Here is a 12,672-nt window from a genome sequence, read left to right on the forward strand (position 1 = left end):
TGTGGGGAACAATTTAGGGCTTGTCTTAACAGAGCTCTGCATAGTGAAGCCCGTTCTATCTCTCTCTCTGATTCCCTCCTCCTCTTGTAGTTCTTCACTTTCACCGTATGTAGCTCATCACTTCCTTTTACTAATTTGACCGATTCTTCATCTGACACAAAGGTAGAGATTCTCGCATCACCACTCGCAGGCTTTACATTTGGAAAGTTTTGGTTACAATTCCAGATCTTTATCCACTAAGTCAGTGATTTGCAAAAAGACCACAAATTACCATGATCCCCTTGCAAGGGAACTCCTTCCTAAAACAAAAGACGGCTATATTTTTTCAAAGACCCATTTATATTGTGTGATTATAAAAATTGTGTGATTTTTATAAAGACAAAATGTTGTTTTCACAATGATAAACTGGCGTTTATATTGTCCTTTTACAAAAATCTAAACTCAGACTTTAGGAAGCAAAGTGAAAACATTATAATATTAAAAGGGTGTTTAATTTGGCTTTTACAAAACTACATTATAAAACTATTGATTTGCTTTCATAATATCTGTTCTTGTTTTCATGAATCATTAGTGCACGTCTTACTAAAAAAGGTTTAATAAGCATGACTCATTTATTCAGCCTTCAGTTTTTCTGAAATCTCTGTATAAAAAGCCCCTACATTATATCCTGTATGTTGTTTCATTAAATACAAATGCTGCTGTTGCATTCAAGTGTTGATGTATTGTTTATTGTTCGTTTATTATTTATAATATTTATTTTCAGATTTAGAAGTAGGTTTCACACCAAGAGTGATAAATATTAAGAAAACAATAATAACGCACCACAATATCGTTCTGTTTATTCTAAGCGAACGCTGCATTTAAGTGCTGCCATCGTCTGACGCTTTAAGTGCTTGAGCTCTTTAAAGCAGGATGGATTCTGATTGGCTGAAATTGATTCTAACGATGTAGTTTCTCTGTGCCGTTATCGTTATGATTTGTAGAACTATGGGCCTCATCTGGCACCCAGCGCAATTTACTTTGTACACCAACGCATGTATCATTCGTATTTTGCCGATTATTTATTTATTTATTTATATTTTTGCAGAGACATGCCGGCCAACTAGGGCGTTCCCTGGGCGGTTCGGCGCAAAAAAGGAGGCGTGTTTTGGGGCAAACATTCCCTATCGCTATTTTGCAGTTTCAGAAAACAATTGCGCCACTGACCAGAAAAACTAGTCTAAAGTCAGTGTTGCGTTGCGCGTACATTCAGATGCTATTTTAAGCACGCATCCTTGGCCATAATACAGAGTGTGAACAACGCGCATACACTTGATGATTCTCTCATCTACACAGATGCATTTTACTTTTTGCAAATGATACATTATTATAAGGAAAAATATTAAAACATGAGGGAAATCATTGTTGTGTCCATGACGATGGCAAAATAGGCATAAAGTTTACACATTTACCCAAATTATTATATGCATATTTAAACGAAGCTAATTTGGCTGGGTTTGTCCCGTCCCCAATGTCACTTCTCTTTCTTTTACGGCCCTGACGACAACATCGACCTCCTCGACTGTGAATCGGTAAATGTGCCGTTATAATAGTATTGCACCATGGAACAAGCGCACCTCGTTCATCACGCTCTTAAAGGGAATGTGATATGACGCTCTTATTGGTTTGTTTCCCGTTACGCCCAAACCACACCTATGAATAATGAAGCTACTTCAGACCAACCCCTTTTAGATTTGCGTCGAGCGCAAGAGTCATTTATCCAGCTGGTTAAATGGCAACAGCGCCGAGATCCGCCCACAAAGTTACTTGCGCTTGACACTAGGGCTGCACGATATTGGTAAAAAATGGCATTGCGATATTTTATATTTCCGCGATATATATTGCGATATTACAACACTTTGCCCAGATGACTTGAATAGCTCTATTTGGAAAGAATTAATCATTCTAGAATGACTGGGGTGGTTTTGTCATGGAGTAAATCAGCATAGAAACTAATATTAATAGAATGTTTACTAATGTTGTTAACAGGTTATGTTAAAGGGTTAGTTCACCCAAAAATGAAAATTCTGTCAGTATTTACTCGCCCTCATGTTGTTCCAACCCCGTAAGACCTTCGTTCATCTTCGGAACACAAATTAAGATATTTAAGATATTAAGATCGCTCCTGCATACAGTCCATAGGCTTCTTCAGGGAATGACTCTCGCTGGCATCGAAAAGTCATTAAAGACATCGTTAAAATAGTCCAAGTGACTACAGGGGCTCAATCTTAAGTTTATCAAACGACGAGAATACTTTTGTGCGCAAAAAAACAACAAAAATAACGACTTTATTTCAACTATTGGTTTATTTCTCCCTCTGCGCGAGTCAGGTTGCTAGTTTAATAGCGTAAGCTTCTGTTATTGTACGTCACACGCATCACACACACATGACCAGCGTCGGCCAATAGTGAGCCTACGTGTGACGTAGCTCTACGCAATCACACTACGTTAACTGACTTACAGGCTCATGGAGAAGGAAGTGAATAGTTGAAATAAAGTCGTTATTTTTGTTGTTTTTTTGCGCACAAAAGTATTCTCGTCGTTTGATAAACTTAAGATTGAGCCCCTGTAGTCACTTGGACTATTTTAACGATGTCTTTAATGACTTTTCGGGGACAGCAAGAGCCAGTACCTCAAGAAGCCTATGGACTGTATGCAGGAGCGATCTTAATATCTTAAATATCTTAATTTGTGTTCCGAAAATGAACGAAGGTCTTACGGGGTTGAAACAACATGAGGGTGAGTAAATACTGACAGAATTTTCATTTTTGGGTGAACTAACCCTTTAACAGGATGCAGCACATTAGTGGTGGTTGAGGAGAGTCCCCTTCCCCCTATATAAAGCACTTTGAGTGCAGAGAAAAGTGCTATATAAATGTAATGAATTATTATTATTAATGTAGTTTACTAGACTTTAATAAACGGATCTTGAGTTCAGTGTTGAATAGATCAGTTGTTTTAACCATTCATTAAAGTGAATCGGTTCAAATGAGTCATTAGTTCGCGAATCAGACGTGTCATTAACGGACCACGCCACACGTTGTGTGATTTATCCAGGCAGGTTAGAACATCGCACAAGATTTGTGTCAACACAGAAAACACTTCATCACTCGAAGTTGACACTTGAGTTTTAGATCGTAAAAATACGGCCCTATATCTTTATTGCCCTAGGTGTGAACAGGCCTTCAGTAATTAATGAACATCCTCCGCAACAGTCACCAATTCAAATTGCAATGTTTGCCATTTGAGCCACTTAACTCATCGCATCTTCTCCCACTTATTGCCAGTAGCATCTTTCCTCCAGAAGACGTACAGATTCACCTTACAGAGTTTCTTCACCTAAATCCCCCAAATAATGCACATAAGAACATACATTTATAGCTCCCTGACCTTCAAACTGTCCTCCTCCTGCGAAGCTCGTAGCTTTTTCAAAGAACAAAACGGTGTGGGTCATGCGTTTGTACTGTTCCTCGGCGCTCCCAGGCGATGCAAAGTCGAAACGCAGTCAGGCCTCAAACCAAAGCGGCCGACTCTGTTGCTAAGTTACAGTTTAGAGTTTTCCTATTTTTAGTTTCCAGAGACCAGGCTTCTCACCCAGAGATTATATTTTTATTTGGAATAGAAAGAATACAAGAAACCAAGTGAGATCCTTTGTGATTTTGTGTGTCTGTAATTAAGTGATCCTGTTGAAATGGGCTAATGCTACATCCACAACCTCATCACATCATCAAACCATTGTCTGAACGAAAACTCTTAAAGACAAATGTTCTGTTTGCGGTGTCGGTGTTCAACACACACTATTGATTTTATTTATTTATTTTCTCCATGTACACTATGAAGCACTATGTAGTCTTCCGTTTAACGCAAGTTTAACACCTCAAGGAATGCATCGATATTTTTGACAAATATTTTAGGATGATGTGAACTCATAAGATGAAGACTACGTAGAACAGGGGTTTTCAAACTTTTTGGAGTCACAGACCCCTTATAGGGTAATATCATAATTAGAATAGTGATTAAACCCAAAGGGAGAGTAATGAACATAATATGCTTGATTTATTGGTGTAAAAACGGTCCCCATTGTAAATGTACATTTTAATAATTGGCTACTAGTTGGGAATGCTATCTATAGTGTAGCATTTCTGTGACCGTGGAGAGCAAAGGTTCGTTTCTCACTGGATTTGTCATCTATGAAGATTAAAGAAAAAATTTAGCTGGGGTGCCCCTCACAAAAATGTGGGGAAATTTCATGAAAACCCTATATCCAAAATGGCTGCTTTCAGCCAAGCTGGGAATTTACTTTTTAATGGTTTTGCCCACAGTGCTGCATAATACATGGTTTCTGAGACTATTTGGGTCAAGAAATTCATAAATCATGCAGATTCATTGATTTTTACCTATTTTTGACCTTCAAATTCAAGATGGCCACCAATTTTTGGCTCTTTAACTCTTTCCCCGCCAAACACGGAATTTTCCGTGTTTAATGAAAAAACGCATCCCCGCCAAACACGGAATTTTCCGGGTATCCGTGTTTTAGGTGGTATACGGTAAGGAAGACCCGCGCGCATGTCCTGAATGAGTGCGCAACTCTTTGATCAGAGAAACAGATTGCAATCGTCTCAAACAGTGGAGTAGTGAGAATGTATCAGACAGACAATGCAGAAGTATATGGCTGAAGTACTGGAGGTTAATGGACTCGGAGTCCGATCACTCTTTATTTGATAATTCTGAATCTGATCGGGACGAAGTAGTCAGTGAGAGAGATGCACATGTTGTCACAGAAAGTTCTAGCCATGGACGTGCCGCAGATAGATCGTATAATATTATGACACTATAATATTTATGTGTGTGTGCAGGCATTTATGTGTGGCTGTCTAAATATGAAGGTGTAATTGTCAAATTATTTCTCTCTTTGTGCACATTTACCACATTGTAATATGTATTTGTGTGTGTGTGTGTGTGTGTGTGTGTGTCTAGGCCTTTTTATTGTAATTCCAATTATTCATTATTCACAGGTAGAACACAGAGAGGCAGAGGCAGAAGTTTTATTGCAAAAGTTACATTTCCCTTACATCCTGGGAAATTTGATATATTTTACATTTATTTATGTTTTTAATTTATTTTGGAAAGTTTTATATATGAAGGAAACAACATCTGAATGTATTCTGCTTTTAAATGCACTTGTTTGATAAAAATACCTTTTTCTCAGTTTTTTGTCCAAAATGTTGTGTTTTTGACAAAACCTACCTCTGTTCAAGAGGCAATAAAAAAAGAACAAATGAAGATAAAATAAAAACGTTTTTTTTTTGCCTAAAAGCAGAGGCTCAGATCTTTATTTTTATATATATCATCTTCATATATTCATGGAAGAAAATATTCAGCGGGGCATTAAAATTTAGCGAAAATCGTCAAAAACCCTGGCGGTGGCTGGCAACTTTTTTTTAAAACGCTGGCGGGGAAAGAGTTAAGGTGAGACACTACAGGTGAATAGGGTAAAAAATTTTACTTGCAGATATCACCATGAAACTTTACCAGTTGATTACTCATGAATAGGAGAAAAAAATGTATTGCAAATGTTCTGTAATTTTATGTTTAAATATTCTAATTAGACTATACCTAATTACATATGCACTAATACAGCTGTGCGAGGCGCTGGCGTGATCGCTCATATCAGATAAGAGTAAGGCATCATTAAAAATGGTAAACGGTCTGTATATTTGTGTACCTTCAAAATAACATCAAAACGTCGTACTTTTGTAAAATAAAGAAAACTAATAAAACGTGCTTGCCGTTTCGGTCTCCGTGAACGAAAATGTAGCAAAACACAGCAGAGATTACTGCCTACTTGTCGCACAGAGAAAAACAACATAGAAACCTTGAAGTGTCTACTGTTAATTGTCTATGTTTTGCTTATATGACATCACATTATATTATAAGTCATTTTGGAATATATAAACCCTAGCACGTTTCACATGATAAAAAAAACGCGACTTGAAGCCTGGAAATATGGCTTGAAGCCTGCAAATTATTTTGAGGACCGTCTGGCAATGGGTCGCTGAAAGTTGATAATCCCGCAAGTGACTGCAATTGCTGATTGCAAACAGAGATGGCGACAAAGAGGAAAAAATGTGGACTGCAGCTTTAACAAACCCTGGCCTAGAAAATTCTTATTTATATTATATAAGGCTGGTTGCTCCCTTATAGTGGCTGCCATGTTGAGACCAAGCGTGCCGCACAAGCCCTCAATAGTGAGGCCAAAACGTCTCGATCGCCCCCCAGTGACCAGTCCTGGTATAGGTCATAAACCCCGCCTGCCCATGTTATTCAGCGGGACGTGAGACCAACTAAACAATTAAATTACACTTCACATATCCTTTTTCCAAAGACAGTTTGTGTCATTTACTGTAGTTTTTATCACGTTGATGTATGTTCAAGTGTTTGTTTTTAAAATAAGGGTTTAGTTAGTTATTTGATGCTATAAAAACGGTGGTGTGACATCATGATTGACAGGTTCTTTGTTGCGAAGTACTCACTGAAGCACCAGCAGACTTTTTTATGTTGACTATGTGATTTGTAGTTGTATTGACCTTATTTTAACAAGGTACTGCAATCAGCAGACATCATTGGAGGGGAACGGAGCAGACAGAGGCCACATATGAAAAGTTTAGCGGCGTGTGATTGCGATTGATTCAGCGAGAGTGAGGGCGGGGCCTTGAGCAACCAAGTTAATAAACGCAAACCATGCCTAAAACTAAATGTTGATGTTATTTTCGATACGTCAGCATTGTTGTAATAAAAATGCCATGGCTCCTCCAGTGGGGGAAGCAGAGAGGTTGTCATATTGTAAAACTAAATTTACACTTTTAAAATTATGAAGTGAAATGCGAAGTTGATCTTTTGGGGACATTTCTCTAGACGTTGACAGCTATAATTGTTCTCGTCTTTGAAACGAGGCATTTGGCGTAATGCAAACTTTTCAAATATCAGTGTAAATCTTTTCTAACTGAATTGAATGTGACAATCTGCAAATGGTTTTATGTGCGATTTACGTCAATGTATTCTGTTTGTAGCTTTTTGTTGACTTTTGTAATTCATCTTAATGATTTGTCTAGTATTGTTTGTCCGTTATGTAAAGATTTCCTCTTCTGTCTGTGTGTGTGTGTGCTCAGGTACAGCAGTGTGTTTCCCAGTCTGAACATGGCAGTAAAACGCAGGGAACAGGCTCTTCAAGATTATAAGAGACTCCAGTCTAAAGTGGAGAAGTATGAAGAAAAAGAGAAGACGGGGCCCATCATGGTCAAACTCCATCAGGTACAACCCAACTTCCTTTCTGACAGCGTTGCAATTTCAGGCGTTCATTCTTCAATGAGTGACTGATCTCCTAATAATACCAAAAATCCTTTAATGTGAGTTCACTCAGCGGTCATCTTGGGAACGCCCCAGGTTGCTGTTTTCTATGTAGATATAGCAAACAGCTCCTGTCCGTTTGAATGGGGAGAGATAAAACTCTCCAAAACTGATTGTCAAGATCAAATCAGGTGTGAAATCTGAGGTAACACTTTATTTGAAGGGGTGTGCATAACATAACGAAGACTGTCATAACACTGTCATAAACGTGACATAACACCTGTCATGAACATGAAGGAGTCTTTATGAATGTTTCTGACTTTTGTGTCATTCGGTAAATTATGACACTTTTAATGCAAAGTTGACATTGTTTAACCCTCTGATGGTCTTCCTTTATGAGTCACGTCCTGGGCCTTCTCGGTCAGAAGTGACCGGAGGCCTAAAAATGAAACTTCTTCCATTCCAGTAAAACCAATGCAATTTATTTTTGTTCTATAATATTTATTCTTTTTAATTTAGTATTTTGAGACAATTTGATTGAATTTATTATTATTTATGCAATATTTATGGTCTATTTTTTCAATGGAAGTGTATATATATATATATATATTTATATATTATTTAAAAAAAATAATTATTAATGCAGTATTTTAGTTTAATATAGAGTCTAGGCCTTCAGAAATTTTTTTTTTAAAGAAAATTAGCACCATCTGGTTACAGTATAGAGAAAAAGCATAAAATCATGGTGTAACCAATAGTACAGCTCTCTATGGAGAAGCATGTGAATTCTCCAGCTGTTTATGAACACTTTTTTTTTTTTTTGGTGGATTTGAATATATAATTGAAACAATCTCAAAAACTATTTCTTATTAAAAAATTGTTAAAAAAATAAATAAAGAAATTTTTGTGTTTTTGTCAATTTCCCATTCATTTCCTATGGGGATCATTTTTGACCAAAGACCAAAATCGTGACTAATTTTTTACGACCACTTAGCATGCTCGGATCATGAACTCATTTTTTTTTTGTAGTCTGAATTTATCGCTGTGTATGTGTATAAAAGTGTGTTTGTGTGTGTGTGTGTGTGTGTGGGTGGGTGTAAATTTTTTGCACTCTTGATGTTGTAGAGTGTCACCCCTTTACTGCGGTATACTTCTTTTAATAATTGTGGTCGATTTGTAGATTGTACAAACAAAAATTCATTTTTTTTTTAAATTTCCCATTCATTTCCTATGGGTCGGTCATTTCTAACCGAAGACCACGAGTGTGACTATTTTTTTTTTTACCACTTAGCATGCTTGGATCATGACCTCAATTTTTTTTTGTATTCACATACCAAATGCCAAAAAAGTCACCAAGTATCATAACCTTCCGATGAAGCTGTGATTTTTAATAATTCAAAACAGAAAATTATTCGGTCAGAAGTGACCGATGACCATCAGAGGGTTAAAATGTCTTTGTTATGACAACTTGACATTAACCAAGAAATCATAACTAGTCCAACGTGTTCCACTTTACTTGAGGTAAGGGGAAATATTAATGACACTGTTGTTAAAGCATTTGACTGTGTAATAACCCTTAATGACATCTTTATAACTAGTTCAATGTGTTCCACTTTACTTGAGGACAAGTAAAATATTCATGTCACAGTTATAATGGTGTCATGACAACCAAAGTTAAAACCAACCATAACATATGATAGGGTAATGTAATGTTAACACAAAGCTAAATAACTTCTTTAAGTTTGATAATTAGACCTGTTATGACATATTTGTGACAGGTTGATAGGTTATGATTTCTTGGTTAATGTCAAGTTGTCATAACAAAGACATTTCTGTCCTTGTTAAAGTCAAGGTGTCATGACAAAGACATTTTAAACAATGTCAACTTTGCATTAAAAGTGTCATAATTTACCAAATGACGACAGTCATAAACATTCATAAAGACTCCTTCATGTTCATGACAGGTGTTATGTCATGGTTATGACAGTCTCATGTCAGTCCCTTCAAATAAAGTGTTACCAAATCGGATCGCAATGGTACCATCATTTTGTTTTTTGTTTCTCAAATTTGTAACACTTTATTTTAACGTGTTCAGTAGCACGTGATATGTATTTACTATAGTCATTTCAGCAAATTGTGCGTAATTAGGGCTGAGTTGAAAATCTAGATTTTAATCGATTCTTATTTTGATGAACTGATATCGATTCTTTAACCCTATTTTGGATCGCGGATCGCTGTTCAAGCGGTTCACATTGCTTTACTACTAGTTACTGCATGAAATAATCATGAATGAACATCAGAAGGTATGTTGAAAGATACAGTACAACATACCAAAGTGTATCCCATCTCATGTAATCACTCAGGGTTTCAACCGCAGAAAGACAAAAACAGCTTTTACATATCACATTTACTTCATGAAAGCCGTTCGATGAACCTAAACTCGATAGTTAGCTAGAAAAATTAACTGTAGAGAGGAGCATTTTGCGAATTATTTAAATGTATTACATTATCTTTTACCTGTTATCAAATTAAATCAGTGTCATTAACAAGCCCAATTACAAGCAACTACTACTAAACCAAACACTAAGCTTGTAGTATGTACATGTTGTAAATTAAAATCAGTGCTTATTTGTTTAATTAATTAGACTGTAACAAAGACGCATTAAATCAAATTTGATCTGCAAATCATATTGCAAATTTGTGTTTTTCAGATTTATCCAGCTATGCACGTTCAGGAGGAAATAAGCTTTGTGTAAAAGATACTTTTATGCAACACTTTTAACACTTTAAGTCTCAATGCAACTTACATGTCAACAGTCAGTCAGTCATTAGAGTATTATTAGACTGTCTGCTATCTGCTAACACTTTGTTTGGATGCTCTGTTCTACTGACTAGAAGTAACTTTTCAACTACATATCAACTTCAGCTAACTCTCATTAAAGTTAATTATAGTTAGCAGAATGACTAATGTTATATAAATGAAGTGTAACTGACGATTGGATCTTTTAACTCAAAACTGGGGCGTCCTTCTTTCCACTATGAGTGTTTCATATATGACCATGCAGTTAATTTCACATTATATTCTACCTTAATAGGCCCGAGACACTTGCTTCTTTTCACAAGGGTTATTCTGATGGCTTGTGTATGGATAAATTGCTCATCTTAAGGCTTGTTAGCTCTGAGTGTGAATTTACAGCACAGATGTTCATTGAGACAAGATTTTAAAATGAAACTCTGCTGCTTATGACACACTTAAAATTCAAAGTGCAATACATGTATTATTTTTGGAGCGGTGGTCCATAGGTACAAGAAGCTATAGATTTTAAAGTCATGTTCACCACAAACATGTAGCGATGGCAAATAATTGTTGAGAATAGTATGCCATTATTATTGTCATTATACAGTAATATATAGTTTAAGTAATCGATTGTATTTAGTATTTAAGTACATAAATGACCAGAGAGCACTTAATCTTAGAATTTGTATTTTATTTTTTAATTGGACATTTTAAACTCGTTTTACTTCTGTGGCATGGCATATTTCAGAGTGAAACAAGATATTATTCCCAATAAGAACACAAATGTTTTTTTTTAAGGAAGTGAATGTGGTCACACTTTAATTTATGGTCCAATTTTCAGCATTAAAGTCCCTGTGAAATCAAAATTGAACCTATTTACTTTGTTAGCGCATATTACTAGTCTTGTGGTGAACAATTAATCCGTGCAAGTGAATATGTATTAAAAAAATGTTTTACCTTAGTAATCTTTAATCAAAATCTGAAAAGTTACTTCCGGTCTGGAACGGTTTCTTTTTCTGATGACGTTGATGTGGTGAACGCTTAACCACTCCCCTCAAACCGTTAGTTTGCTATGAACGAGAGATGGAGAGGAGGAGCGCTAGAGTAAAACCCTGCCCTCTGTTCAATATTCCGTTTCACTTGGAAATACGTCACAGCACTGGAGAAAAATCGTTCCGGTTCACGGGGACTTTAAGCTATTAGCTTATTAACATGCATATTGCTAGGATATTGGATGTTTATTAGTACATATAAAGCACATATTAATACCCTATTCTGCATGATCATATTCTACATCCCTTAAAGGAGTAGTTCACTTTTTTTTTTTTTAAACTTTAGCTGATAATTTACTCACCCCCATGTCATCCAAGATGTCCACGTCTTTCTTTCTTCAGTCGAAAAGTAATTAAGGTTTTTGATGAAAACATTCCAGGATTTTCTCCATATAATGGACTTTACTGGGAACCAAATGGTTCAAGGTCCAAAAGAAATTTTCAGTGCAAACTGCAAACTGTTCAAAGGGCTTTAAACGATTCGAGACGATGAATAAGGGTCTTGTCTAGGACTCTTCGAGTCATGACTCGGAAAAAAGATTTGTTCATTTTGATGAGTGAGCTGAAACGGGAGAGTCAGGAACATGCGTCACAGAACAGAGCAAGGCGAGCATTTGTGCTTATAAAACTTAAACTTTTTTATTTATTTTTAATATAAATGTCGTTTAAAGCCCTTTGAAGCTGCACTGAAACTCTCATTTGGACCTTGAACCGTTTGGTTCCCATTGAAGTCCATTATATGGAGAAAATCCTGGAATGTTTTCATCAAAAACATTAATTTCTTTTTGACTGAAGAAAGACGTGGACATCTTGGATGACATGGGGGTGAGTAAATTATCAGCAAAAGTTTTTTTAAAAGTGAACTACTCCTTTAATAAACCAATACCTAAACTTAACCAATCCTTTAATAACTATTAATAAGCAGTAATTAGGAGTTTACGGAGGCAAAAGTCATAGTTAATCGTGAGAATTGGACCCTAAACTAAAATGTGACCGTGAACGGGGTAACACACAAAGATCATCAGATTTACAAAAATCATAATGAGTTTTGATCTGGTCTTTATAGATATTCCTGTAGTGGATGCGGGACCTTGAGCCATGGGATTTATTATAATCCGTCCACTCTCGTACTCTTCTGGCGGGATTTTGTTCAGCACGCAGCAACAAGTGAAGGAAGCAGGGCTGGATGGTGCAGAAGTATTCAGAGCACATGTATACATGCGAGCGAACTCACCCACGCAAGAGAAACAGCCTCTCAACTCAGCTGCACTTTTTCAAGAGGCTGCGCTCAACACACGCTGCGGGATAATTGGGTTTCGCACACACACACACACACATTCGCACACGGTAACACGATCCACTGAACACAGGCAAGCAATAATTGTTTGTTCTTTTTGTTGCACTCTTCTGGGTCATTGTGCATGTGTATGTTGACAT

The 12,672-nt window shown here is 36.5% G+C and overlaps 1 protein-coding gene across 1 annotated transcript in view; it reads left to right on the plus strand.

The window, feature by feature from the left end:
* The window catches only part of bin3 (bridging integrator 3), a 75,982-nt gene that overhangs the window by 52,783 nt on the left and 10,527 nt on the right, over positions 1–12,672 (plus strand). The window contains exon 7 of the mRNA XM_039674602.2: positions 7,209–7,350. Within this exon, the coding sequence (XP_039530536.1) occupies positions 7,209–7,350 (142 nt within the window). The remainder of the gene's footprint in view (positions 1–7,208; positions 7,351–12,672) is intronic.

This window comes from Pimephales promelas, chromosome 14 (genome assembly GCF_988280905.1).
Source record: "Pimephales promelas chromosome 14, fPimPro1.hap1.1, whole genome shotgun sequence".
NCBI lineage: Eukaryota > Metazoa > Chordata > Actinopteri > Cypriniformes > Leuciscidae > Pimephales > Pimephales promelas.